This window comes from Dipodomys spectabilis, unplaced genomic scaffold, assembly GCF_019054845.1.
Source record: "Dipodomys spectabilis isolate Male_0828 unplaced genomic scaffold, ASM1905484v1 ptg000297l, whole genome shotgun sequence".
NCBI lineage: Eukaryota > Metazoa > Chordata > Mammalia > Rodentia > Heteromyidae > Dipodomys > Dipodomys spectabilis.
Window position 1 is genome coordinate 19,513,892 of NW_024870974.1, and position 27,599 is coordinate 19,541,490.

A 27,599-nucleotide genomic window follows, 5' to 3' on the forward strand; every position below is an offset into this window, starting at 1 on the left:
AGACCTGTGACTTTATGGAATAGAAGTGTGACTTTAAGCAGTGAAACTATTCAATATCTGAAATAATTTAACTTGTCCTTAAAAATAGGAATTACCTCAGTGTAACCTTATTATGTACAAAACAAACTACTTACACCTAGGTATGTGCACTAGAACAAAGGATGAAATAAATACTGGTAATCTGAGAGGGTAGGAATAAGGGAGATCATATTTTATTCCATATACTTCTGTATATATGCATTTTCACAACAAACATTTGTAGATTACTCACATAACTTTATTTTTCGTTCTACTGGGTCAAGATAAACCAAACTTTCTATCCCTTGTTTGCATGATCAAGGTTTAAGATCTAAAAATCTTGTCAAATCTCCAATTTTTCTACTTTGCCTGGACCATTAAACTTATATAGTAAGGTAAACCCTCTTGCTCATTCATAGGTTAATTGCAATTCAGTGCATTAGTAAGGTTTAATGTCTTCTGTATGCAAATTTAGAAATGAGTATGTTTGGTACACAAAAAGGGTACTTTGCATTGCTTTCCTGTATTAATGTTGCTACAGGGCAGGTGGTTTACAGTCCTTGGCTGTCCCTCAGATAACTAGTCTAAAAATACAGATAATAGGCACCAGCTTAGGGGACTGTTAGTCTATAATTTTAAGGGAAACAAATATTCTTTAGAAATAATTTCTCCTACATCTTGATCAGTGATTATATACATGTTTTAAAAAAATGACTGAAAATAATTATAGAATCTTACAGAATGCAAAAACTGAAAAGTTAGGGTTCCCCCTACCCAGTGGAGGAGGTGCTGAAATATTTTCTCATGAAGATGTTTGAAAGCACCAAAAAACATTGAAAGCAATGTATAAGTTGGTAACAAATACCATTTTCTAATAATGGTGTTACTTGTAGTAGACAATCTTCCTGGGAAATCACACACTGATAGCGTAGTGCAAAGACTGCATACAAATAACAAATATAATTGTGATGTTTATTTATCAAATGTTACCAGTGTAGTCTTTGACCAGCTTTGAAAATAGGGCAGGTTCCATTATACTGGTGTACTTGGCAACCAGGTAAGAATAGAAATCTTTTTCAAGATTTTTTAAATGTGGCAACACCAGTCAGTGTGTGGTACACAAATATAATACACCTACTGAAAATATTGCCATATATCATGAAAACCTGGAGGTAATTTGTATAGTCTTCATTTTAGCGTATTACACACAAAAGGGCCTTATCATTAAGAACAGAAAAGAGCCATTTTCTGTGTACAATTTACAGTCTAACTGGCTTTTGATGTTAGGTAAATCATACTTCAAAGCTCCAGAGTATGTGGGGCCATAAAACCTGATTAAAGTTTTATACAACAAAAATCCCAGAAAATGTTCTTTTAATAAATGGCTTATCGATATTCTCAGATTCAGTTTAATCATCCAAGAAAAAGTAGTTTCCACTCTTCTTCTGTTCTACATCCTGAAAGATAAAATAGAGAAGCAGCAAAAATCAGTAACAGCATGCCTCTTACATGCAGAGGTAGAATTTCATCCAAGAAATCACTCCTGTCTGTAACAATGTCTGCAGCCTCATCTATGCCTCTACTCTAGGGCTCACTATTCAAAAGCAAGATCACTGCTCTTATTAACTAGAATATTTTACCCCTAATACTAGTAATTCAAGCAAGTCCTAAGATGCTTAGATACATAAAAAAGAATTCTTAATCTTTTTTCTCATTATGCCTCTCATTATGCTCCAATTTTATGATAGGACTTGTCATTTCTTTATGCTGGCTATGAAGAGTAGGTGAAGGGACCTAGAATTGTGTTAGGTGCTCAATACATTTATGTGCAAGAGAACTTTGCTAAAGGCTGTCTAAGCCCTCATGGTATAGAAGCAATGTGAGGACTACCAATAAAACAAATGCTGTAGTAGAGAAATACATAACACATTCTTAAATTTCAGTATGACAGTTGACTTTTGGCATCTAAACAATGCCACATTTCGCTGACAAACAATTGCAAGAGAAAATATTTTAGTTCTACAGACAGAAAAAAAAATCAATACTGATTAACCTGGTTTACCTGTTTAAAGTTTTATGCTCATTGAAGGATTTAATCATGTCTAGAAAAAAAATAATTTTCTTAAAACTATGTAAAAAAAGTCCCTCACACTATTTTTGTTGTTGTTGGAATTGAACTTGAACTCTGGGCCTGGGTGCTGTCCCTCTCAGCTCTTCAGCTTGAGGCTAGTACTACTTGAGCCATAGCGCCACTTCTGGTTTTCTGATTGTTTACTGGAGATAAGTCTCAAGGACTTTCCTGCCTGGGCTGACTTCAAACCGTGATCCTCAGATCTCAGCCTCCTGAGTAGCTAGGATTACAGGTATGAGCCACCAGTGTCCAGCTTAAATTGTGTTTTAATTGTGAATTCGTATAGCTTTCATGTCAATTCACATGGTTCAACAGACGCAATTCAGAGACAGGAGCTGGGCCCGAGTCCATGCACAAACAAAAAACATCCCAGCAGGTGCTGCTGTCCTGAGGGCCTGAAGGATGCCATCAGTGACAAATGTGACAAAAGCCCTTGAATCCTGGGTATCACAATTTACACTGGCAGAAGTTACCTGTGACTTTAAGACAGTTTTCCCACATACCTTAATTGAATTTAGTTTATTTATTCGTGGTCTATAGTTGTTTGGGTCTCTTCTGAAGGTAATTTCCAGCTGAGATAAAAACTTGTTCATACCAGCCAAAAGTGTTTGAGGACTGAGAGGAGAAAATAAAAATCAAACTTGATAAAATTTTAATCTCTTGCAATGAAAACTACTAACATTGCTGTCTCTAATCCTAATCATGATGTATTAGCTTGTCAGGGGTGATATTTTTATGGAAAATAAACCTAACCTGTATAATATACTAAGAAACAACTGAAGTATTTATTTTTGGCAGTTCTCAAAGCCCATTTCCTCTAAGACACACATCTAGCCCTATAAGCAGTACTTTCAAAAACAAAGATCACTACAGGAAGGATATTTTCATAATCTCAAACTGACACTTAGTGGAGAAGGAATTTAAAAAAAGCTATGTTGAGATTTACAGGGGAGGAAATAGTACCAGAACCATACTCCAGCCTTTAGTCAGTTTTTGAACAGTATCTAGCTTGTATCTGGGACAGCCTGTACCCTTTTCTTATTTAAGCTTCCTATGTAGATGGGTTGACAGACATGTGCCACCATATGCAGCCTTTGTTAGAGATGGATCTTGTGAACTTATTGCCTCGGCTGGTTTTGAATCATGATCCTTCTGATCTCTGCCTCTCAAGTAGCTTGGATTACAAGTCAGTGAGCCAGTGTGCTTTGCTTCAATCTAGTCATTACACCAACTTATTACGGAGGTGGACCATTTTAAGTACTATTCCACATACACACAGATTCTATGGGTAAGCAAATTTTATATATAAGAAATTTCTTCTTTAAAAAACACTAATTCTCAATAATATGAAAGTTGAAGTTGAAAACAAAAATATTCTGGGAAACAGTACTTTTTGGGAGAATATTCAAATAGCGACTTCCATTCCTCCCTAATACCAGAAAACATTATGCTGCAACATGAAAATGCTTTTCTTTTTTTGAGGGGTGGTATACTAGGGTTTGAACTCAAGTCTTCAAGCTTGTTAGGCACAAAGTCTACTACCTCCTCCTGCCTTTCTTGGCGCTGGTTATTATTGCTCTATCTAGCTTTTTGCCTGGATCCTCCTGTTATGCTTCCTGCCATAGGCAGGATGGTAGGTGTGTGCCATGTCCACCTTCTGTTAAGATGGAGTTTGGTGAATTTTTTACCCATGCTGGTCTAGAACTACAATCTTCCTGATCTCAGCCTCACATGAATGACGGCCATGTGCCCTAAGCCCAGCTATTGACTGTGTTGGTCTTGCAAACATTATTTTTTTGCCACCTAGGCTGGCCTTGAACTATGACTCTCCCGGGACCTTAGGCTCACTGGAGGATAAGACTCCAGGTGTTGGCCACCACACTTGAAACTGCCATCTTATGCGTCAAAGATCAATAATTTTGTCAGGATCAACTAATACACGTCTGGCGCAGTGGTAATGAAATTCCTCATGAACTGATTCACGTTAGGGTTCTGTGCAAGCGCTCCTCCAGCTGGTTAACAGAGAGGAGGGGATGGCAAAACCACTCATTTTACCTGTAGTACATTAGTATGGGGTACTTGGGATCTACTGTGAGCTCAACCACTTGAGTATTACCTGCCTGGATCTCTTTTCTGATATGTACCAAAACTGAATTTGTAAGGGATGATTTACAAAATGGGAAATCTTTTTTTTGAAAACCAGATTTGACAAAAGCTGAAAAAAAGAGGGGTGGCCTAACAATTCTATTTCATAGTGAAAACTCTTCTACAATGTGCCACTGGGTCAATCGCTAATCTTGGGAGACACAAACTAAGATAGTAAGTTTCTGGTTGGGTCATTAAATTAAAAAGATACATATATACACTGCTCATGACTATGTTTACTAGTGGACTGTAAATTAAAGTGCAGTAACAGTTTTACCTGTTTGCCACTGTGTTCTTAGATGGCACACCATCAAACACGATGACCCGATCTGCTAGATAGGTGGCCATGATGAAGTCGTGCTCCACAACAAAGGCTGTCTTCTTCGCATGGAGAATGAAGCTAGAACACAAGTTTGACAATCTCTATTCCTCGCATCACAAGACATTCGAATGTTATATTGAAAACAAATGTATGCCCCTTTATGCACCCTAAGGTAAGGCAATTATGAGCAAGATATTTACCGTTTGACAACCCGAGCTGCCATCAATCTCTGCTCAGAGTCCAAATACGCAGATGGTTCATCAATCAAATAAACATCAGCAGGTTTGCCCAAACAAAGAGCTAAAGCTACTCGCTGCAGTTCACCACCAGATAAGGTCTGCACCTAATTCAAGACATTTGTCAAAAACACTTAAAAATAACCAAATTCTAAAATGCTGAGATAGAAGAAATAATGAAAATGAATTCTGCCAGCGTACCTCCTGATCAATGATGTTTTCAATCTGCAGGGGCTTCATCACGTCAGTCACAAATTGTGGGTGAGTGTATGCGTCTCTTATCTTTTCATGTAGTAACTGGCGAACACTTCCCTGGTTTTCATGGAAAAAGTATTTAAATGATAGTCAGCAGAATACTCTCTACTAATGAACCTTATTACTAAAGCTAGAATATAGAACAAAAAACTCTCAATATGTAGCTAACAGACACCAATTTGACTTTTAATGCTTACCCATCATTTATGGCGTGTTTTGAGATTGTTCTATTACGTCTAGCAAGGAAAAAGGTAGCAATAATTCTAAAACTATAAAATATTTAATAAGCAATGCCAGGTACGGTGGTTTGTGTTCATAGCTTGAGCACTAGGTATACACTATGAGGTACATAGCAAGTTGCAGGACAGCCTGAGCTTCAAGCCAGACATCCTTTCAAAAGTCACACAATGTTTGCAGGAATGGCTCATGCCTGTAATACTAGCTCCTCAAGAGGCTGAGATTTGAAGGATCTCATATTGGGCCAGCCCAAGCAAAAAACTTGCTAGACTTTGTCTAAAGTAAGCCGTGAAAGAACAGTTTGGGGGCGTGATACAAGTGGCAGAGCACCAACTGATTAAGCTCAAGATTCTGAGTTCAAATACCAATACTGTTTCTCACCCCGCAAGAAGAATTTCCCTTCCTCTATCTAGTACAAAGATTCATAGTGCAAAATTCACATATTAACAACCTTGTTTCCAGGAACCTAGGGAAAAATTGGGCATTATGTACAGTTTTTGGGAAATGAATCATTAGCTTCTGCTTGATGCTCACATGGGAATCTGCTGTTTGGAAGGAAGGGAGAACTTAAAAGATAACTTATTGCAAGATAAACCATTCCAAGTAAATATAATGTAGTTATTGTTGAGGTATTGAACACACACACACACACACACACACACACACACACACACACACACACACACACACGCGCGCGCGCGCTCATTAAAACACCTACAGAAATCAAAGGAAGTTAATTTTAGGAGGACAATTTCATGTTTTATCCACACTGCTACTTATCAGTATTTATTTCTTTATGGCTGAAAAACTTTACATTCTATGGATCTATGACAGCTGATGGACAATTGGTGTCAAGTTTTGTCAAGTTATGTGCTCATTGTTTTGGAATGTATAGCTATGAGCAGAACTTCTATTCTGCAGAATGGCCAGTTTGTTTTCAAAGGTGCTCTACAGCATTTCACATTTCCAGAAACGTAAGGTTCCAGGTTCTTCATGTCATCAACACTTGTTACTGTCTTGGAGTTTCATCATCATAGTGGGGTATGAAGTACTATCTCATTGGTTTTGATGTGTATTTCCCTAATAACTAATGATTCTCATCATTGTGCTTATTGTCTATCTGTATTTCTTTTTTGGAGGGGAGGATCCTCATATTTGGTATTTAAGGATTCACTCTGGAAAAAGATGACAAATATTTTAAAAGTATTCTCCAAGGAGGAAGTGGTGGTGCCTATAATTCTAGCAAATGAGGAAGTCAACAAGACCAACTTGGGCTACACAGTGAATTCTAAGCCAGCCTGAGACTGTAAAAATTTTTATTTGGAAGAGTATAATACAGTAAATTGGTGGGAGAATGAATTTAGGTGCACTTCAGTCCTTAATGTGTGTGGGTGTATATACACACATACATATAATACATAACTAAATAAATCAACAACTTACAGTTGATTTGGGACTAATCTTCTGTGGCTTGTAACTGACATTGAGAACCGGCACTTCTCCTACAATACAATACAGGTCCGTAAGACACAAAATTGCCCAGAGTTTATTTTAAAGTTCCAGTCTGTGGAACAGAATAAAAGGATGACAGTACCTCCTTCATCAGGTTTAAGTCTTCCAGCAAGCATTCTGATAAATGTCGTCTTACCAGTACCTGGAAACAAAACAAACTGATCAGAAAGATGTTTCATATCCAAAGTAAAGCATGATGTTCCACTTGTATGTAACTGAAACTAAGAAATTCTCAAGATTTTATAGAAAACTAAATCTCTGTATCAAACTTATTAGGAGGAATAAGGCTTTTGTTTGATTTCTTTGGGGGTGTGTGTGTGGGGATAGGGACTGTACCAAGGCTTGAAAACAGAGCTTCATATCAGCTCAGTTTTCTTGCTTGCATCTGCAACTCTACCATGAGCCACATTCCAGCATACTTTGTTGGTTAAGAGTCTTGCGCTTTTCTGCGGCATGCGGTTTTCTTTGAACCAAGCTCCTCCAAATCTGAGCCTCCCAAGTAGGTAGGAATCAGCATAGCCTGGTCTTGTCCAATCTTATCATGACCATTTGACAGTAAGAACAAAGTTTATAGTTTGCCTTATGATAGTTTTACTTAGCTGCATTATCAAACTTCACAATTTATTAGAGTAGTACAATCTTATTTTGTTGCATGCACACTATTAACATTTATTCACATATAATAGCTAAACTGCACATTTAAAATTCTGATTCAGTATAGCAAATCATGTGTAAAAGTTTCCTTTCAGTTTTGTAAGCTGAACAATTATAATACAATTTTTTTTAAATCATAAAGCAACACCTGATATATAGCAGTCCAATTCACATTACAGTTTAGTTATGACCACAGTATGAAAAGTGTTGGTATTGCTGAGCACCAGTGTTCATTCTACCTGTAGCCCTACTAACTCAGGACGATCATGTTTGAAGCCAGCCCGGCCAGGGTAAGACCAAGGCAGTCTTATCTCCAATTAACTATCAAAATGTCTAAAGTGAAGCTATAGCTCAAGTGGTAGAGTGTTAACTATGAGCACAAAACCTCAGGGATATTACCCAGGTGCTGAGTTTAAGCCCTAGGACCAGCTCCAAGAAAAAAAGTTGGTATTGTGTTTACAGACAGAGTAGGTTCCAAATATATGTGTACAATAGAAGTACCTTGTAAACACATAGGCTAACCTCTAACTTAGTCAGTGTTTACCACGGAATAGGTGAAATAACTGGAGGAACAGAACCAATGTTATGTGATCAAAACTTACCATTTTCCCCCAGCATCACCATGATTTCAGAATCCGTGAACTCTCCAGCCACAATTGCTAGCTCAAATTCTCCCATCTTTTTCTTCATCCCTGGATATTTATACATACACATCTTCTTAACTTCTTCTTCATTGGCTGTCTCAGCCACTTTGAAAACAAGTGATGCATCTCGAAACCTCAAGTTTTCTGTTGGAACATAGCCATCCAGAAAAATGTTTATACCTGTTGAGAAGAAAATTGCCATGATGTTAGCAAAGATAACTTAAAGACTAGTTCCTGGGAACAATCTAGATACAGATTTTAAATTTCTATGGACTTTTTGATAATCTTCAGATCTATGTATGGTTTTTTTATGTTTAAGCAATGTAAGCTTAATATTAAGTTTAAGAAGTTTACATACATCTCTGTATATACCTAAAAGAACCTCAACTCACACACTCATATGAGTCACTTAATTAGGTAACTTAAGATTACTTACTACTTGTTTATACCAAATTTTATGCAAAAAACCCCAGCACAAATGTAATTTTTGCTATATTGCTTACATAAGAACTCATTTTTCCTTAAATGAATACCATGTAAGAATACAGTTATTTTCACAAACTTATTTAACACTAAAATAGTTTGGGAGTAATTTTTTAAACACTATTAAGTATTCAACTGTATATAGAAGATAACAATGAATTTCACTGTATTTTTTCAGATTCATTTTGTAGTTTCACAAGAAAATGAGGTAACTTTTTTTGCTTAAAGATATATTCATGATTATTTTGAAAGATTATAATAAATAACAGTGAAATATCATTATAGGTGAAAATTTCCTCCTTACTAAACTTGTAAGATCAACAATTGCAGGCATACAGAAGAGAAAAAGCGAATTTACTCAGAAATAAAGAAAGATCTGTTTTTCAGTGTTTCCTATATAACGGTGAAGAAAAAGATAGTAGTTTTAGTTTGGAAAGTCTTGAAAAGATGTTCTTTCATGTTGGCATTCAGAACTACAGTAGGGGGCTTGTGTCTTCAAAACAGCTGACACAACAAACAAAACTAACATTTTTACCTTAATTATTAATGTAAAGTTAAAAGTGAAGAAATTATAGTGATTTAGTCTAAGTGCTCAATCTATGAATTAAGGGAATACGCAGTAAGACAGGAGCAGCCAAGGGACAAAAAGAAAGGCAAAGCAAAGATATGCAAGGTGTGGAATATACTATCTGTTTCAGGGCCCTCACTGGCCTCTAGTTTCTACTCTTTGTTAATCTGCACAGGCAAGAAAACAAAGGAAGAAATCAGGAAGTCCCACTTTTCTGAAAAAGAGGAAGTAAATATAAGCTTTAGTATACTTTTTAAACCATCTAGACTTTTTTCTTATTTTTGGTTGGTCGTGGGGCCTGAACTCAGGGCCTGAGCGCTGTCCCTCAGCTCTTCAGCTCAAGGCTAGTGCTCTACCACTTGATCCACAGCACCACTTCTGGCTTTTTCTGCTTCTGTGGGGCTGAGGAATCGAACCCAGGGCTTCAAGCATGCTAGGTAAGCACTCTACCACTGAGCCATCTTCTCAGGCCTAGACATTTTTCTGCCATGAATTTATGGTAGATTGGAGATAAATTTGAAATGTGAAAATAATATGAGCACTGAATGCATTTTAAGAGTTTGTTAAAGTGCTGGTCTGTCAAAGCCAAATTTCAAGATAACAAATACCATAGAAGCCAAAATATACAATATTTACAACATAGCAAAAACAGGGAAATTTGTTTTATTCGGTTGATTGAGGGGCTTGAACTCTGGGCCTAGGCGGTGTCCCTCAACTCTTCAGCTCAAGGCTAGTGCTCTATCACTTGAGCCACAGCGCCACTTCCAGTTTTCTGGAATTGCACTCGCTGGCTTTGAACTGCTATCCTCAGATCTCAGCCTCCTGAGCAGGTAGGATTACAGACATGAGCCACCAGTGTCGGGCTGGGAAATTATTACACACACCCAATGGAAAATGCTTCAAAAAAGGAAATACTTTTTCTAGAGCAACTGATATATATCATCTTTAAAATGTATTATTAAATATATTAAATTTCCCCAGAGATTAATTCCAAGAAATCACTCCTTTGCATAAATATTAGAGCAAGATAAAATGACTTCATGAGAACACTTTTTCTAAGCATTGGAATAAAGGAGAATACAGCATATGGCTAAAATAGTTTTTTCAGTTACCTTCTCTTACACTGAAAGGCATGGTTACAACACCATAAGCACTTGGCACACCATACAAACAGCAGATGAAGTCAGAGAGATAGTCTAACACACTGAGGTCATGCTCCACCACAATGATGTATCTGAAAATCAAAAGACTGTCACTTTTAAATTTAACATGACATGTATAATTAGCTAAATCTTTCATATACCTATTTCTTAACAACTACATCAATTCTAAATTTTAGGAAGTTTTATTTTTAAAAACTTAAAAGTATAAGAAATCATTAATACTAAGAAAGACTTTAAGGGGAGCTGGAAAGGTGGCTCAGTGGTAGAGTGCTTGCCTCGCATGCATGAGGCCTTGGGTTCGATTCCTCAGCAACAAATAAGCAGAAAAGGCTGAAGTGGTGCTGTGGCTCAAGTGGTAGGGTGTTAGCTGAAGAGCTGAGGGACAGCGCCCAGGCCGAGTTCAGCCCCATGACCAAGGGGAAAAAAAAAAGAATGAAAAGATTTTAAGGCTCATTAATGGTATTTATTCATTTTTATCAATTAAATTACCAGCTAACATAAAAATTTACATATGAAATGTAAATGTTACAAAGTGTAACAATTTACACTGCATTCAGATGGATTTTCTGCTACTCAAGGTATGCATTTAGCCCTCTCATTTTCCTGCCTTGTGCAAGCTTGTAGTAGGAGATGCCTAAAGAACAGAATTCTTTACCCAAGAACCTTGAATTTACAAGGCAAGATGGGAGCTATCAAATAGTATCAGCAACAAAAGACAATATGGCAAAATATGTTCTTCACATGAGACCTAGTGAAGGTCAGAAGCAGGTCAGTGTGTACCAAAACACTTTTTGAACCAGGTAGGCTAGTGTGAGTTAAGTGATAAAGTACTGATAGCACAAAAGCTACTTAAGGAACTAGTACTTTATTACTACTTCAAATCAGTTGAAGTTATTTCGATACTGAGTCCAAATCTTTAATAAAGCAGTCACTTCCACAAAAAATGACTGGCTTATCTTCCTTAATTATATTGTTAACTCTGAATATATCAGTTTCAACCTTTTCATCTCTCCTGAGTTCTAGTTCAGGCTCTCCTATTTAAAACTTTTGCTAGTCCTGACATATCTAGGTTCTCTGATGTGTATCTCAATTACACAAGAAACATGGCCTTCCAAGACTTTCCTTAAATTTAGCTATTACTTTGTTTATATATAGGGAATACGAGCTTTTTTAAACTTTCCCTCCAGCAGTGCTGAGTATCAAACCGAGGGCCTTGAGGATGTATTCTACCAACTTACAATAACTAGATTTTTTTCCCTCTTGTTTTTCATGTTTCATATGCTGTATGGGCTACTCTTCTTCCTAAACAGTCTCGTGCCAAGATCTTTTTTTTTTTTTTTCAGGTAAGGAGTAGGTTTATTCATTGTTCCAGCTGGCACCAGGCCATCTTGGTCCTCTACGTGGTGGGGAAAGGCCTGGGAAAAAGAGCTGGTAAAGAGAAGAGAAGGAAAGAGCTGAGAAAGAGCAAGAAGAGAGCAGGGAGCAGAGAGAGAGAGAGAGAGAGCTAGAAAGATAAGGGAGCTGGTAAAGAGAAGAGAAGGAAAGAGCTGAGAAAGAGCAAGAAGAGAGCAGAGAGAGAGCTAGAAAAGAGAAGAGCTGGGAAAGAGAAGAAAAGGAAAGAGCTAGAAAAGAGCAGAGAGAGCAGAGAGAGCATCTGGGCCTGGGCTAGGCCTTATCTAGGGCATGGGCGGAGAAAGGTGTGGCTACATCAAATTCAGATGTGACCGCGGCAGATGCAGATGTGACCTCTTCCAGGTGTCCCAGTTGCCTAGGTAATGCAGATACTGGGTGGAGACTTTGCTGCGAGGAGGGTGGAGTCCGCTCACCATCCAGGAGCAGACCTAACATTCCAGCCTTTTAATAATCCTGAAATAGGGCGCGGATTCTCTCTGGCTACTTCCTGCCAAGATCTTAAGCTGTGTATTTATACTCAAGTTTTATTCAAGGCCCATCTCACACGCTATCCACTTTAATACTTTTGTTGTTATGCAAATAGTTTCTTACTCTTGGACCTCTTTTGTAAATATGTGAAAGGATACTTGTCAATCCTTCTCTTTCTATCCCTGACAAATATTCATAAAGACAGAAGTCCAAAGTTTGATTGCAGTCTGCCACTATTTTGTGAGAATGTGGAACACAATTCTATAGCATAGTAAGAAATCTGTATTGTAAACAATTTACCCTCTACTATTAACATCAGGAAACCTTGTAAGGTTCAATTTGAACTCTAAAACCCTATCGTATTTCCTTTTTCTACTTCTCTACCTGCTGAGATGTTTATCTAATCATCTCCAAAATCCTGTGGCTCTTTTTCACCAATGTATCACTATATATGGATTAATCTATACGATCAGCTCATGTCGGAAAATGGGACAAACATGTAACATATTCTTATGTATCTGAGAATCTAATTTGTCTTGCCCTATTACAACTCTCTAAAGAGAGCTACTGTCATCTCTTTTATGGTATGACTTTCTCTCACTATTGCATTCATTCTGAGGTTGTTCCATACATCTCCCCCCCCACTAATTCTTCTGAAAGTCTTGTTTAGTTTTAAATTTATTCACTAAAAGTACATGATGTCTTATTTTCTCATGAGCTGCCTAAACATGTGCAAAAGGAAATAAAAGTCAGCTGTCTACAAATTGCTTTCCTTTATGCTTGGACTGGGCTCGGCTGCCACACTCTGATCTCTGCTTCCCAAGTAGCCCAGTGTAGAGAAAAATAAATTCTGGTAATAGCTCTAAGTAACAGAGATGAACAACATATATATGTTCACAACATCTAAATCTAAAAAAAAAAAAAGAAAAAAAGAAAATTTTAATACAGAAATACTCCAGAGCTATACTTACCTGTCTGGATTTATTAGTGATCGGATGGTAATGGCAGCCTTTAAACGTTGCTTGACATCTAGATAACTAGAAGGCTCATCGAACATGAAACTAAGAAAACAAACAGCAATTACTACATTGAGACACATCTGATATAATTGTGTCTTACGTGGTGTTTTAAAGCAGTGTAGCACCAATAGCTTCTGAGTTAACAAAGATCTCCTCAAATACTAATGAAGAGAGGCTATCTTTAGTGGTAGAATTTTCTACATTTTGTTCAGAAGTAGAAGAAAACAATTACAAAAAGGGAAATGGATAGACAGTTTGAGAACCTCTCAGATAAGGGTTACTTATAAATTGACTTAAAAAATTCTTTATCTCAAGTAGTTCAAAGAGCATTTCTCTTACAATGTATAAGACTTGAAAAGTAACCTACATATCAGCTTTCTGTATGCAAACAACAGCACAAGCAAATCTCTGCAACTCTCCTCCTGAGAGATCTTCAACATTTCGCTCTTTTAAGTGCGTTAAATCTAGAAAAAACAAGTAAGAGGCATTGCATTCAAACTCCACTTTACCTCTTCTGGCAAAATGTAGACTGAATGTCATCACCGAGTTTTACTTAGAAGTTGTGTACAACAACAATATATAACAATAGGAATTGCCCACTTATAATGTATATACAAAGATGTATGCTTTGTGGTTCCTAAGTATAGTCTATTAAAACATATGTACATTGTTCAAGACACACCGTACTTATAATCTAACTTGTTGAACTGAAATGCCTTTTTGTACATCTTGAAAACAAACAAAAAACCCAGAAAACACAACACATACAAAATAAGCACTTACCAAGCTGTTGACATACAATTGCTTGTGTTTTTGTTTCATCCTTTCGGTCTAAAATAGACCCTACCGTTCCCTGTCATAATATATAAGATATAACTGCTGTTATTTTCCTTCACTAGTAGTAAAAGGAACAAAGCAAAACTAGTCAGTGTCCTTTGATATAAATTCTATAATGTATCCAATTCTTTTATTTTTTTGCCGGTCGTGGGGCATGAACTCTTGGCCTGGGCGCTGTCCCTTAGCCCTTCAGCTCAAGGCTAGCACTCTACCACTTGAGCCAAAGTACCACTTCCAGCTTTTTCTGCTTTTGTGGTGCTGAGTGATCGAACCCAAGGCCTCAAGCATGCAAGGCAAGCACTCTACAACTGAGCCACGTTCCCAGCCCTGTATCCATTGTTTTTAACAAGTAACTGACCTTAGCAGCTTTGGGAATCTGGTCTACATATTGAGGTTTGATAATGGCTTTTAGATCATCTTCTAGAATCTTGGTAAAGTAATTTTGTAATTCTGATCCACGGAAGTAAGTCAGAATTTCCTGCCAGTCAGGAGGATCCTAAAAATATAGATAACAGTGACCTAAATTTACATTAATACTACAACCGAAAACAAGGATGAGTACTATGTAAAACAAAACATATACAATACTTGAGGCTTCCAAGTTAATTTTACGAAGAGGTGGGGGAAAGATTTAATTTCAAGGAAATTTGAGGAAATAAAATATTTTCAATTAACTGGTAGTAAAGTATTTCAGTTAAAAAATGAAAGAGCATTGTTAATAGTTCCTCAGAATTAAAGTCACAATTTATCTTCAAAATAAGAACCCAGTATTTCTTTCTTCATACTCTAATAAAAGCATCCCAAAACATAAAATTTCTGTTAATACATACATCATATTTGCCAAGGTTTGGCTTTTGCTTTCCTGCTAAAATCTTTAATGCAGTAGACTTTCCAATACCGTTAGTTCCAACTAATCCCAAAACTTCACCTGGACGAGGGATTGGCAACCTGTTAAAATATACAAAAACAAAACACAACTCAGACTTATATAGATAGCAAAACAACAACAACCTACCCAACAATAAAATGATGCATTTGCACATCACACACATCCATTAATAAGCTAAAAAATATGCCAGATATTATTGCCTATTAGGAAATAAACAGCCACGATAAAACTGTTAAGTGTTAGAAATGCATCCATTACTTCAAATTTTGTTTACCTAATTCTTATTTAAAACATTAACATTTCTTCTTTATATTTAAGGTTCATTTTAATGCTCAACAAAATGCTTTGGTAAAAAACTTCATAGCAGGTGCAACCTCACACTTACATTTAAAAAAATTCCTAGCCTGCCTTTTACTTACAAGGAGAGAAGTGCCACATCAACCAGAAATATCATTTTTTTTCTTTCTGATGCAGTTGGCCCTTAAAGCTGGCAGGTTGAAAAATACCTTTTCATTAGTAAAGTCTAGATTCCCAGATTCAAAATACTACTAATCAGCAGATAAAAACCTCAAAGAACTAAGGACTTTGTGATTTAATATGTCCAAATTCAGAATGCTATTCTTTGTAGGTCATAAGATTAATGGATTAAAAAAAAGAATCAAAGGTAAATTGCCTTAAAAGCTACTTAGGAGGGGGCAGAGGGTCATAGGGTTCTGTGAACAATATTGATTTTCAGTCTGAAAAGAGCTTGTAACTTTCCACCTGCTTAAACTGAGTTCCTAAACCCAGAAGTTGTAATTAAAATGGACTAAAACACGGCATTCATAGTTGTTTAAAAGACCAGGACTAAAAAGAACAGAATGAATCACTAGCATATACATATCTATACACAGATAGTATACACACATATAAAATGTACACAGCATATATCTGTAACTCTGCATGATGCCCTAACATTCAATTTACCTTTGGTATATGGCCAATGTTAATTTGTTCTTTTCATTTCTCTGAAAATTCCAAGTGTATTTAACTTGACCTAATACTGAATAGAAGGACACTGACTGGAAAACATACCTGTGAAGTTTGAAGGCATTGGCACAATATCGATGTGTTGTTTCCTTTTCCAAGTTGCTTGGTAAATTGACAATTGATAAAGCGCCAAAGGGGCATTTCTGTTATGTAAAGAATACTGTATTAATTTTTAGAAGCATACATTACTAAAAAGGATTAAGATTTTTATATGCAATCTTCCAAACATGGGAGTTTCATGAAGAGATATAAAATACTCATTTAGTGTAAACTCATTTAATGAGTTTAAATGATTTAAATAAGTTTAATACTCATGTCTGTAGCAGGTACTTTTTTACTTCCTTTAATTATTCCTGTCCCGGTATGCTTCCTTTCCTACCTTAGGTAAAATCTCTTACATTCTAGATTGTTATGGGTTTGTTTCCATCTTACCAATAATTAGAGTTTATGTAGAGGCCAAGATCAATGCCTTCGTGTGTGACTTACAAGTTTCAACGTTAATTCATATTTGAAAAGAAAACATTCATAGAAAATCATATCCAAAACATTTAATCATCAGACGAATGTCCACGGAACCAAAGTCACTAAAGTGGTATTGTAGGTAGAGAAATATCTCAGAAGTATAGACAATAATAATGATATAGGCACATCCAAAAAGTATAATCTTGTATTCTAGATTTGTTAGTGAACATGTCCACTGAACTCAAAAGACTGATCTATTTATAAACTGTAAGAATAAAGAACTGAAACAAAACCTCTTTTGTCTTCTAATATTCACCACCTTCTAACCAAAACAGTAATTAATTTTGCTACAATTTATATTCCTAGGGTTGAGGTGGCTCAGGTAGATCATCAACTTGGGAAGTGTGAGCTTAAACCCCATATTCCCCTTTCTAATATAAAGAACTAAAATAGCTACAATTTCTTTTTCATCATTGTACATAAAACACTTACAGGCTATAAACTGATTTTAAACTTCTCTAATTCCACATTGAAAAAAATATACTCACACTGCTTATAAATAAGGTGAATTACCTTAATGCCCAGAAATTATTCATGTTACCTTCCTATCTTCAAATAGGATTCACAACATCAGTATGTGTTTAGTTACAAAAAGGCATATCCAAATATTTGGAATATCATTTTTTTCATAGTAAGAAAAAAAATACCACACAGATGACACTCTACAGTTCAAGCCAGCACTTAGGGTATATGCAGGCATATGTAATAATAGATTAGCAAATATTCACTTAAGAAGTATTTCCAGTTTATTTTCAAAACAAAGGAAGAAAATACTCTCAGGTATCCATGTAATTTTTTCTGGATACTTAACCAAGGATTCAGAAACTGAAGTAGAATATACCTATGGTTTATTTGAACAATTTATAGGATGGTATCCATACTCTGGTGAAGTTCCTTTTTATATTACCTACAAATAAAAATATCTAAATTAAGAATTTTATACAATGTTTCCTCTATTTTTCTTATGAACTAAAGATGGAAATTTAAGCAGTCATAAGTCAAAATATTTAGTGAATCAGAAATGAACTAAGCTCTTTAAAAATTTCCTTATTGGGATAAATGTGCAGAAGCATGCCTTGGTAGAGCAGAAGTGGCACTTAAGAATTAAATTTTAAAATTTTGATTATGTGTTCATTTCTGCTTAAAAGTAGTTTAAAGACATGAAAAACATGAAATATGGTATTCATGCTTATGTACATATATATATACATATCTAAAACATTTTGGCAAAGCCATGCTGAAGCATATTAAAAGATAACTATGACAAGAATAAATTCCTAAAAGCATGGCTTACTGAATTAAAAAAGCAACAGCATTGCCATAAAAATGCCACTTTCCTAAATATATGTAACACATCTGCCCTATACTTTGTTAACTTTAAAAATAAGTATTCAAAATTTTAAGATTTGACTTTTGGATTACATATTTGATCCTAAATGAAATATTTTCACTCACCTTAATACAAATACCACAACCAATACATAGAGTTTCAGAAATCCATGCTATTTTGCTCTGAGGTGTAACCTCTATGCATAGTTTTCCTGGTAAAGAAAAGATACAATTTAATTTCCCTTGATCTTTTAGGATTTTCTAAACATTGCACAGAATAGATCTACAAAATAGAGTACAACAAAAATACATCTGAGACAATGCCTTAATTTGTGCTATGTGGGGGTAAACTTCTGACTTAAATTTTTGAGTTTATAGAAATAAAAATCCTGATAGCTATAGGCAGATGAATATTGCTTTGTTTAACTTACTAATGGGGAAGAACATAGTTTAGTAAAAACACAACAAAGCTTAAAACACAGACACATGCACACATTTTTTCTGCTGGTCCTGATGCTTGAAAACACAGGGCCTGGGCACTGTTCCTGAGCTTTTGTGGTCAAATCTCCACCACTTGAGCCACAGTTCTAATTCAGTTTTTCTGATCACTAATAGGAGATAAGAGTCTCACAGGTTTTTCTGTCTGGGCTGCTTCAAACCACGATCCTCATATTTCATTTTGCTGAGTAGCTAGGATTATAGGTATGAGCCACCAGCACCTAGCTTCAAACCTTCTTTTATCCTTAGATAATCCACAGAATAACTTACCCATTCGAACCACAGGGCAACTCTTTTTGCATTCCTGTCGACATTTCTTAGGTTTACATTTGTCATGGTTGACAATAGCAATTCTTGTTAATTTGTCTGCCATAATTGCAAGAAAGTAAGAATATCCAGTTCTTCTATTAAAGAAAAATTTAAAGATTATGGTAAATTCAATGCAATTACTTCAGAAAAATAATCCATAAAAGTTACAATGGATGATGTAAGTATTCCTCATATGGAGATGTTATGATTAGTAAAAAACAAGAGCTTTTTTAAAAAATAGTTAAAATAATGTAGTAAGGATAGAGAAACAAAACTTAATATAATCTTAAGATGTAGGAAAGACAACCTTGTCACTTAAAATAATAACAACAGAAAACACGTAGGAATATATTTAGCAATACATATATACACAGGAAACTTTCTAAACAGTGACAAAAAAAGATCTAAAACAATACATATATACACAGGAAACTTTCTAAACAGTGACAAAAAAAGATCTAACAAATTAAATGGTATGATACTTCAGGTATTTACCATAAAGAATAGTTGAGAACCAGCAAAACAAGAATTTGACTGTGCTCAATTTCAAAGTTTTATAAGTCTTGATATAAATAGTGTCATGGCATGCAGATCAAAGCAGACTTAATACTCTTCTGTAATACTGACACTGGTGCAGATGTTAATTTCATTAGAATGGTGGTTAAGTAATACTACAAAGTGCCTTCCACGCCAATTTACCCTCATATACAACGAGCCAATCTGAAGCCAAATGACTATTAATTTACAGACCTCACTTCCCATTTGCTTTTCCTGTGATCCTCAACTCTCATCTATTTTGATAGACTACTTTCCTGTGACCTCTCAAAGTCTTTTTCCAAAGCCATCAATGGAACAGGACAATTTTTTTTTCTTTTTTAAAGCTATTTCTGGGGCCTGGGTGTTTTCCCTGAGCCTCTTTACGCTCAAGGCTAGGGGTCTACCACTTGAGCCACAATGCCACTCTGGCCTTTTCTGAGTAGTTTTATTGGAGAGAAAGAGGTGTCTCGAGCATTTCAGTCTGAGATGGCTTTAAACCATGATCTGCAGATCTCAGCATCTGGAGTAGCTAGTATTATAGGCTTGAGCCACCAGTGCCAGACTAGGACAAATCTTTTCTCTTTATTTTGCCTCAGATGATTACCTTTCCTTCCTCCTTGAAGTTATGCCTCTCAGACCATCCAATTGCTTCAGTCATTTATTTGGTAGTTTACTAATATCCTTTTATTACTCCTGACATTTTGATATTCCAATGTGCTCATAGATGATCAGTATATTAGCAGCTTGCCCTCTCAGTTCATTAATTACTCTCTTCCAGCCTTATGTACTCTACCACAGCCTCATATTCATTGATCTTGTTACTTCCAAAAATTGCAATCCTTCCTTAACTCCAATTTTGAATAGCACTTTCTCCAACCACTACCCCTTCAAGATTACTTGTCTAGTACATGAGAATGCAATAATAAACTTTTGGTTCCTCTCACTCTTCACTAGCTACTGCTAGTCATTTATTTCCTTCTAAGTAAAAGCCAGCATTAAGACTAACCATAAGTTACCAGTCAACATCTGTTAACTTTCTGATTTGATCTCCAACTATTCTGACTCTTGTTTAACTCCATCTGCTCTTTGTTGTTCCTAGTATAGTACACATTAGGTTCTCCTTTCAAGGTTTGACACTTTTTGCTCCTACTGCTGGTGGTGCTATTCATAATTACATGGCTCAGTTTTTCTTTTTCTTTTTAAAACTATTCCTTAGGGAAACTTCTATAGTTATATATATTTTCTTTGTTTGTTTTTGGGTCCGGTCATGGGGCCTGAACGCTGGGCCTGGGCGCTGTCCCTCAGCTCTTCAGCTCAAGGCTGGCGCTCTACCACTGGAGCCACAGCACCACTTCCGGCTTTTTTCCTTTTTGCTTATGTGGTGCTAAGGAATCAAACCCAGGGCCTCATGCATGCAAGGCAAGCGCTCTACCACTGAGCCATCTTCCCAGCCCCAGTTATATACATTTTTCATATGTTCATGCTTTACGTGTATAGATTTATGGGTGTGTTTATATGTATATATATATATATATATATATATATATATATATATGCATGCACTCTACATAATTTTTTCTCTTCCCAAGTAGAATGTACTCCATTTGTATGATACAAGAGGATTTGTGTTCCTTCAGGAGGCTTGCCCAGTCCCTAACACACTGGGAGCTCCAACATACCTGCTGAATTGAGAAAGCAGATTTAAATGGTAAATAATTTTTTCATAAGTTACATTAACTCCAGATCTTGCACATTACCAATGTGATACAAATATTCACTAAATTATCAACTGGGGGAAAAAAGTCATCCACAATGAACCAAACAGTTCTATAATAAACTGAGTCAGGCTGACAAACAAAATCAATTCTTTAAAAACTGATCTAGGTATCTGGAAGATTTAAAATTTAAATGACTTGAATTATAACCCTAAAGAACCTTCATTATCAAAAACAAAACAATACCAACAAATAAAAATCAGCAAGAAAAAGACAAGAAGTTAATTTAGGTAACTATTAAACTGGGAATTACGTTTCATCTAATTTTTCAACTGTCTTAAAAAAGATTGCCTTAGTATACAACTGTACCAGAGGTGGCAAATTAGCTGATTTACACAACAGTGACAATCATTCAAGAAACATGAATATAGATTCCTACAAGGACAGCATTCATGGCCTAAGATTAAAATCATATTTATAAAGCAGTATAAAAGAACGTATAAGATTGCTGTTACCCGATGAGGTCTGGTATTACACCAACATTGTAATTTATGCTTACCGTAGATTACTGTACCCAAGCAAGGTGGGAGACACGCACACCTCTGACTTCAATGGGTCCCTTCCCTTGAACAACTGGTAAATGTTCTCAAGTTTTTAGGTGCGGAAGGACAAGGTTTGTAATGAAAACTAAGCAGATCAAACTTTGTTTAAACACAGTTAAAGAGACTTGGGTGACAGGGAAAACACTATCCCTTATTCCCTGATCCTAGTTAGCAGTCTCGTGGAAGAAAGAATAAACAGGATAAACCAAGTTGTTTTGACTGTTACTCCTTAGTCATCGATTTTACCATCAGAAAAGAGAAGCCATTTACGTGCTACATGGGATGTGGGAACCCAGCTGTGGCAATATGAAGCCCTGCAAAGCACATCTAAAGCTGTTTCCGATCAAGGCATCATCCTTGATCTCGGGGGTGGGGGGGTGGGTTTAAGATGTAACCCAGACGTGGGGCCCTTCCGCTGGGAAATGCCTCGGGGGCGGGGGGGCGGACGAAGCTCCGCCAGAGCAGCAGGGCGTTAGTCCACCGTTCCCCGTCAAGTCTGGCGGCGGACTTGGGGTGTTGATGGCGGCAAGAGGCTATGATTCACCCCGCAGTCACCACGAGGGCCGAAGAAAAGCCAGGAATGCCCGTCCTCGGATCGGCGTGCGTGGCCGCGGGGCCACCGCGAGCGTGTCGGAAGCCCGCGGGTGCCCCGGGGGGAGCGGGGACGCCGGCGCCCGCGCCCGCGGGCTGGGTGATGGCTCCCAGCACCGCTGCGGCGGCGGCCGGGCCGCGGGGGGGGCCGGGCCGCGGGGGGGGCCGGGCCGCAGCGGCCCCGCGCGAGGCGCCCCGGCGCTTCCAGCTGTGCGGCCGGAGCCGGCTGCCACGCGCCGCCGCCGCCACCCCCAGCGGCCGAGCCACGGGCTCCGGGACCAGGTCCTCAGCCAGGGGCCGACCCCCGTTCCCAGCCATCCACGTACCTGGAGTAAACAATCCCCCCGCGGCGGGGACGGGGAAGGCCGGCGCGTCCCTCAACCACACGGCGTGTTCTTACAGCCACCGGCCAAAATGGCGGTGCCCAGCCGCCGTCTCGCGCGAGCCACACGGGCGCAGCGCGCCTGCGCGGACGGAGCGCGGGGCGGAGCTCTAGCGGTAGGTAAGGTGAGCGGCGTGTGTTGACGTCATTGCTCGGCGACCACACTTCGACGTCATCGGGGAAGCCTGGCAGTCCCCAGCCAGCCGAGTGGGAGTGTCGCGCTTCCGCTGGTGCCGAGAACCTGAGCTGTGAGCCGTGGGTTCTTCCTCGACCCAGAGAACGGGCCGACGTAAGCGGGTGCGCTCTCCTCCTCGGTCTCATTCTTCGCTTCCCATTCGCGGCCTCCTCAGCGTTCGGAGCGTCAGGCGTCGCTGCCTCGGTCATTCGGGTTCGCCGCGCGTCCAGCGGGGCCAACTGTGGCCCCGGCCGGGGTCCCGGCGGCCTCCGCTCCCTCCGTCTGTGGGGTCCGTGAACTCGAGTCCTCCTTCCCCTCGCCCCTTGTTTTATATGTACTTGGTGGCATCCGGTCCCAGGTCCGGCGGTTGACTTCTGCCCCACGTAGAGAGGGGTTTTGAGGGGCCAGGCCGTTCGGACCTTCCCGCAAGCCTACGGTACGCTGCCCGTGCCGGTATTTCGTGGGTAGTAAGTATTTGTGCGGCGGCCTTGGGAACACCTTGGGATCCAACCGGAGGCGTCAAGGGGATGGACTCGTGTAGTAGTTATTTTTGTGCCGGTAGTGAGACTTGAACGCAGGGCCCTTGCGCTACCCACTAGCTTTACCAGTCGCTCAAGACTGTAGCTCTGTACCACTTAAGCCACAGCTTTTATGGTTGATGTTGTACAGAGGAGCCGGGCGCTGGTTGCTCATTGGAGGTAAGAGTGTCATGGACTTTCTATCCGGGCTGGCTTTGAAGCTCGGTCCTCAGACCTCAGCCTCCTGAGTAGCTGGGGTTACAGGCGTCAGCCACCGGTGCACCGCTATGTTTAGTATTTGTGATAATATTCAACAGTAGTAACTGCGCAACTGAATCAGTTTAATGCACTCTTCGCTGCTGGATAAGTATTTCTTCATGTTCGTGTCAATTTACTAAGATTAATACAAGAATGATGAAGGGGATATTTGTGATTTATGTTTCTCTGAAAGTTTTGTTTTTACCTTTTGGGGAAAGATTTTGAGATCCTGACATAATGTGTGTGTTCTTTCTACATAGAACAATTAAAAAATGACCACACCAAACAAGACTCCTCCTGGAGCTGATCCTAAGCAGTTGGAAAGGACTGGAACAGTAAGGGAAATTGGGTCACAAGCTGTTTGGTCACTCTCATCTTGCAAACCAGGTAAAGCAAAACCAAACCTGCTGCTAATACAGTTTCCTTGTACACTGACATAACTTCATTTATTTTCAGTTAGTGCATGTATCTGACCAACTGTTTCACTAATAGCTCCCTAAGACTTAATTACTTATCTCATGAGGTCTTTTTTTTGTCGGTCGTGAGGCTTGAACTCTGGGCCTGGGCACTGTCCCTCAGCTCTTCAGCTCAAAGCGAGCGCTCTACCACTTGAGCTACAGCGCCACTTCCGGTTTTCTGGTGGTTTATTGGAGATAGGAGTCTCACGGTCTCTCCTGCCCGGGCTGGCTTTGAACCATGATCCTCAGACCTCAGCCTCCTGAGTTGCTAGGATTACAGGCGTGAGCCACCAGCGCCCGGCATGAGGTCTCTTCTTGATCCTCCATTATGTCTGCTGTGATTCAATTGTTAAATGATCAGCATTTTGTATTGGTGATATGTATCCCATAATAATTCCTTTATTTTTGATTTGGGTAGCAGTGTAGTTCATTTTTCTCAAAATCATGTCAAGGCTATTTCATTACCAATTCCACCCCCCTCCCCCCCCCCCCCCCCCCCACACACACACACACATTATGTCTCTTCTAATTATTCTTTTTGAGAGCATCTAAGACTCTTTTATTCCTGGACTTCAAGAATTTTGCTAGAACATGGCAGGGCAGGACATGTGTGTACTGTGTTCTCTGTTATTCCAGAAACTTGCCTCATTGGGCTGGGGATGTAGTTCAGTGGTAGAATGATTTTGTAGTGTATATGTTGTCCTGGGGTCATTGCTCTGTCCTGCAAGTAAAAGAAAAGCATTCTCATGCTCCTTGTAATCATTATTCTACTTTCTCTAAGTTCCTCACCAAGTCTCATCTGTTTTGGGTCTTACAAATGGTTTTACCTTTCCAAGAATTTCATTATAAACATAATTGTACAGCATGTAGCCATATTTATGTACTGTTGCTTTTTCCTTCAAATTTTTTTCTTTGTTTTTTCATTTTCTGCAGTTTGTCATAATGTGTCTAGATGTAAATATTTAGCTATTTAACTTGCTTGGTGGTCTCTATATCTGTGGTTGATGTCATCAATTTTGAAAAGTTTCCAGCCATTTTTACTTCAAATTTTCTTCATTTTGTTCATTCTTTTCCTGCTGCTATTCCTATACACAATGTTTGCAAAGGTTTGCAGCTTAGAAAAACATGGCTTATTTTAAGAACCGCAAGAACTAGTCAGTAAGACCAGAATCTAGGGAAATGGCAAAGTGAAACTAGATAGCTAGAGACTTGAGCATAGCATGATTTCTTAAACAGTTCATATTGTATTTTATAGGAAAAAAAGCCATTGAAAAAAGTTCAAGTATCTTATAACCAATGTGAAAAGTTATTAAGAAGTGATTTGATTTTTTTCATACTCAGCCTTTCAAAATCTGTTGCATAAATTTCAGAACATTAACAGCTTTACTACTGGGATGCAGATATGTGTTCTTGTATGTTATTGGTGAGCAAGTATTTTGGAGGAAAATTAGAATATCAAAAATTATAGTAACTGAATTCTATACCTACGAATTCATCTTCCAGAAATAGGAACATGGACTTAAAGATTATAGGTAAATAGGCATTTATTATTATAGGTAAAACAACATTTTTATAAAAGCAAAACATTGAAAACGAACTACATGCCAATTAGAGGTTTAGTGATGTAATACTGATATTTCCAGACAGAGATATATTATAGACTTTAAAAATCTAGGCGGGGAAGGTGGCTCTGTGGTAGAGTGCTTGCCTTGCATGCATGAGGCCCTGGGTTCCATTCCTCAACACCACATAAGCAGAAAAAGTTGGAAGTGGCACTGTGGCTCAAGTGGTAGAGCACTAGCCTTGAGCTGAAGAGCTGAGGGACAGTGCCCAGGCCCAAAGTCCAGGCTCCACAACTGACTAAAAAAAAAAAAGTAGAGGTTGTTTATGTTGAGATAGTATATGAATTGATGAATATTAGATGGGTTAACATATATAAAACAGAATGTAATTTCAGTATTATGGAATAAACTCCCAGATATGTCTAATGGAAAAAAGTCCATTAAAATACATAAATATGTAGTATGCCATCATTTGTGCTAGAGAGGAGAGAAAGAAAATGCATGTGCTTCTTCAAATGTACATGTGGCGTCTTTGAAAGATGAGGCAAGAAATTAACATGGGTGATATTTGGTGCAGAGAACAAGTGGATGAAGTGACTTTTTACCATTTATGAACCTCTTTATTTGATCCACAGTGAAAACATTACTAATTAAAAAATGAAATGTAAATGTAGATTGTTTTTTTGGTTTTTTTTTTTTGGAGGTCCGGTCGTGGGGCCTGAACTCTGGGCCTGGGAGCTGTCCCTCAGCTCTTCAGCTCAAGGCTAGCGCTCTACCACTTGAGCCATAGCGCCACTTCCGGCTTTTTTCTTCTTGCTTATGTGGTGCTGGGGAATCGAACCCAGAGCCTCAGGCATGCAAGGCAAGCGCTCTACCACTGAGCCACCTTCCCAGCCCTGTAAATTGTTTTTAACTATAAAAAATTTGATTTACCATTATATTATGCTCTATGTGTATGAATTATTGTGGCTTTAATCAGGAAAAGACACAATATATAACTCAATTTTAGTTTTGTAGAATGGCTCGAGGATATAGAATTCTGGATAAATTTAATTTTAGTTAATAGAAGCACTTGGTTCAAAATGTGTATTTCTTTATTATGTGTATATATATATATATATATATGCTTATATATATATATATATATATATATATTTTTTTTTTTTTTTGGTGGTGGGGCCTGGGCATTGTCCCTCAGCTCTTGAGCTCAAGGCTAGGGCTCTACCACTTGAGCCACAGCTCCACTTCTGGCTTTTTCTGTTGATGTGGTATTGAGGAATCAAACTCAGGGTCTCATGCATGCAAGGTAAGCATTCTACCACTGAGCCACCTTCCCAGCCCCAAAATGTGTATTTCTTATGGAAATATTTCTGATTTGTCCTTTTTCGTGTCATAGTAAGACATATGCAGTATACTAGAATCTGCTTGTCTTCCAGGATTTTGTAGGACATAGGGATCATTCTTGTTATCACTTGTAAAAAGTGTAAGAAACTGAATGTGAATACATACATAGTAAGTACCAGAGGATGTTTTTTTTAAAAACCAACAACCCCCAACCCTCCAATTTGTCATATTATAAGCTTTGCATGCATCTTCTATTTCTTAACAGTCAAAATCTGGACACAAGAGTAGAAGAATTTTGGTCAATTTTCACATTTCTAGTCATCTTTATAATCAAAATTTCTGGATAAATGTATATGGTGACTTTATGTTTTAAATATACAGTTCTCTTTCTCATGGGAATTTTTTGATTATAGGTTTTGGAGTGGATCAATTACGAGACGACAATCTAGAAACGTACTGGCAATCTGATGGCTCCCAGCCACATTTAGTGAACATCCAATTCAGGTAATGCATTTTGAATGTTTCGATAAGCGTAGGTTATAAGTTGCTAAGGAAATCTACTTTATTTACAGAAAGCTTAAAGAAATATAAATATACTTTCAAATTCTTTACGTGTTAGAGGCTATTTTTCTGTTCAACTTGATTGCAAGCAACTTGAGTTTACTCTGCTTTATCCTTTATGACCTTATGGTACTTGTATGAACAGGTTTCTCAAATATACTTTTCAACATGATTTCATTTCAGAAAATATTTTGGATTTGTACATTTTGCTTGTG

At 38.0% G+C, this 27,599-nt stretch overlaps 2 protein-coding genes across 3 annotated transcripts in view; one reads left to right on the forward strand and one right to left on the reverse strand.

Annotated features, from left to right (window-relative positions):
• Positions 1-196: 196 nt before the first annotated feature.
• On the reverse strand, positions 197-22,571 carry Abce1 (ATP binding cassette subfamily E member 1). The gene is made up of 18 exons (XM_042701667.1): positions 22,453-22,571; positions 18,643-18,776; positions 18,001-18,086; positions 16,069-16,166; positions 14,936-15,053; positions 14,464-14,601; positions 14,052-14,121; positions 13,636-13,732; positions 13,221-13,310; positions 10,318-10,439; positions 8,113-8,334; positions 6,939-6,998; positions 6,788-6,846; positions 5,054-5,164; positions 4,817-4,959; positions 4,572-4,694; positions 2,653-2,764; positions 197-1,475 (listed from the first exon to the last, which is right to left on the reverse strand). The coding sequence occupies exons 2-18, from the start codon at positions 18,743-18,745 to the stop codon at positions 1,428-1,430; spliced, it is 1,800 nt and encodes a 599-aa protein (XP_042557601.1). The 5' UTR covers positions 18,746-18,776; positions 22,453-22,571; the 3' UTR covers positions 197-1,427.
• Positions 22,572-22,700: 129 nt separating this feature from the next.
• The window catches only part of Anapc10 (anaphase promoting complex subunit 10), a 36,758-nt gene continuing 31,859 nt past the window's right edge, over positions 22,701-27,599 (forward strand). Inside the window, exons 1-3 of one of the 2 annotated variants that reach the window (XM_042701715.1) lie at positions 22,701-22,805; positions 23,720-23,846; positions 27,237-27,327. In XM_042701715.1, the coding sequence (XP_042557649.1) occupies positions 23,732-23,846; positions 27,237-27,327 (206 nt within the window). In that variant the 5' untranslated portion in view covers positions 22,701-22,805; positions 23,720-23,731. The remainder of the gene's footprint in view (positions 22,806-23,719; positions 23,847-27,236; positions 27,328-27,599) is intronic. The other variant, XM_042701716.1, reaches the window with a different exon arrangement.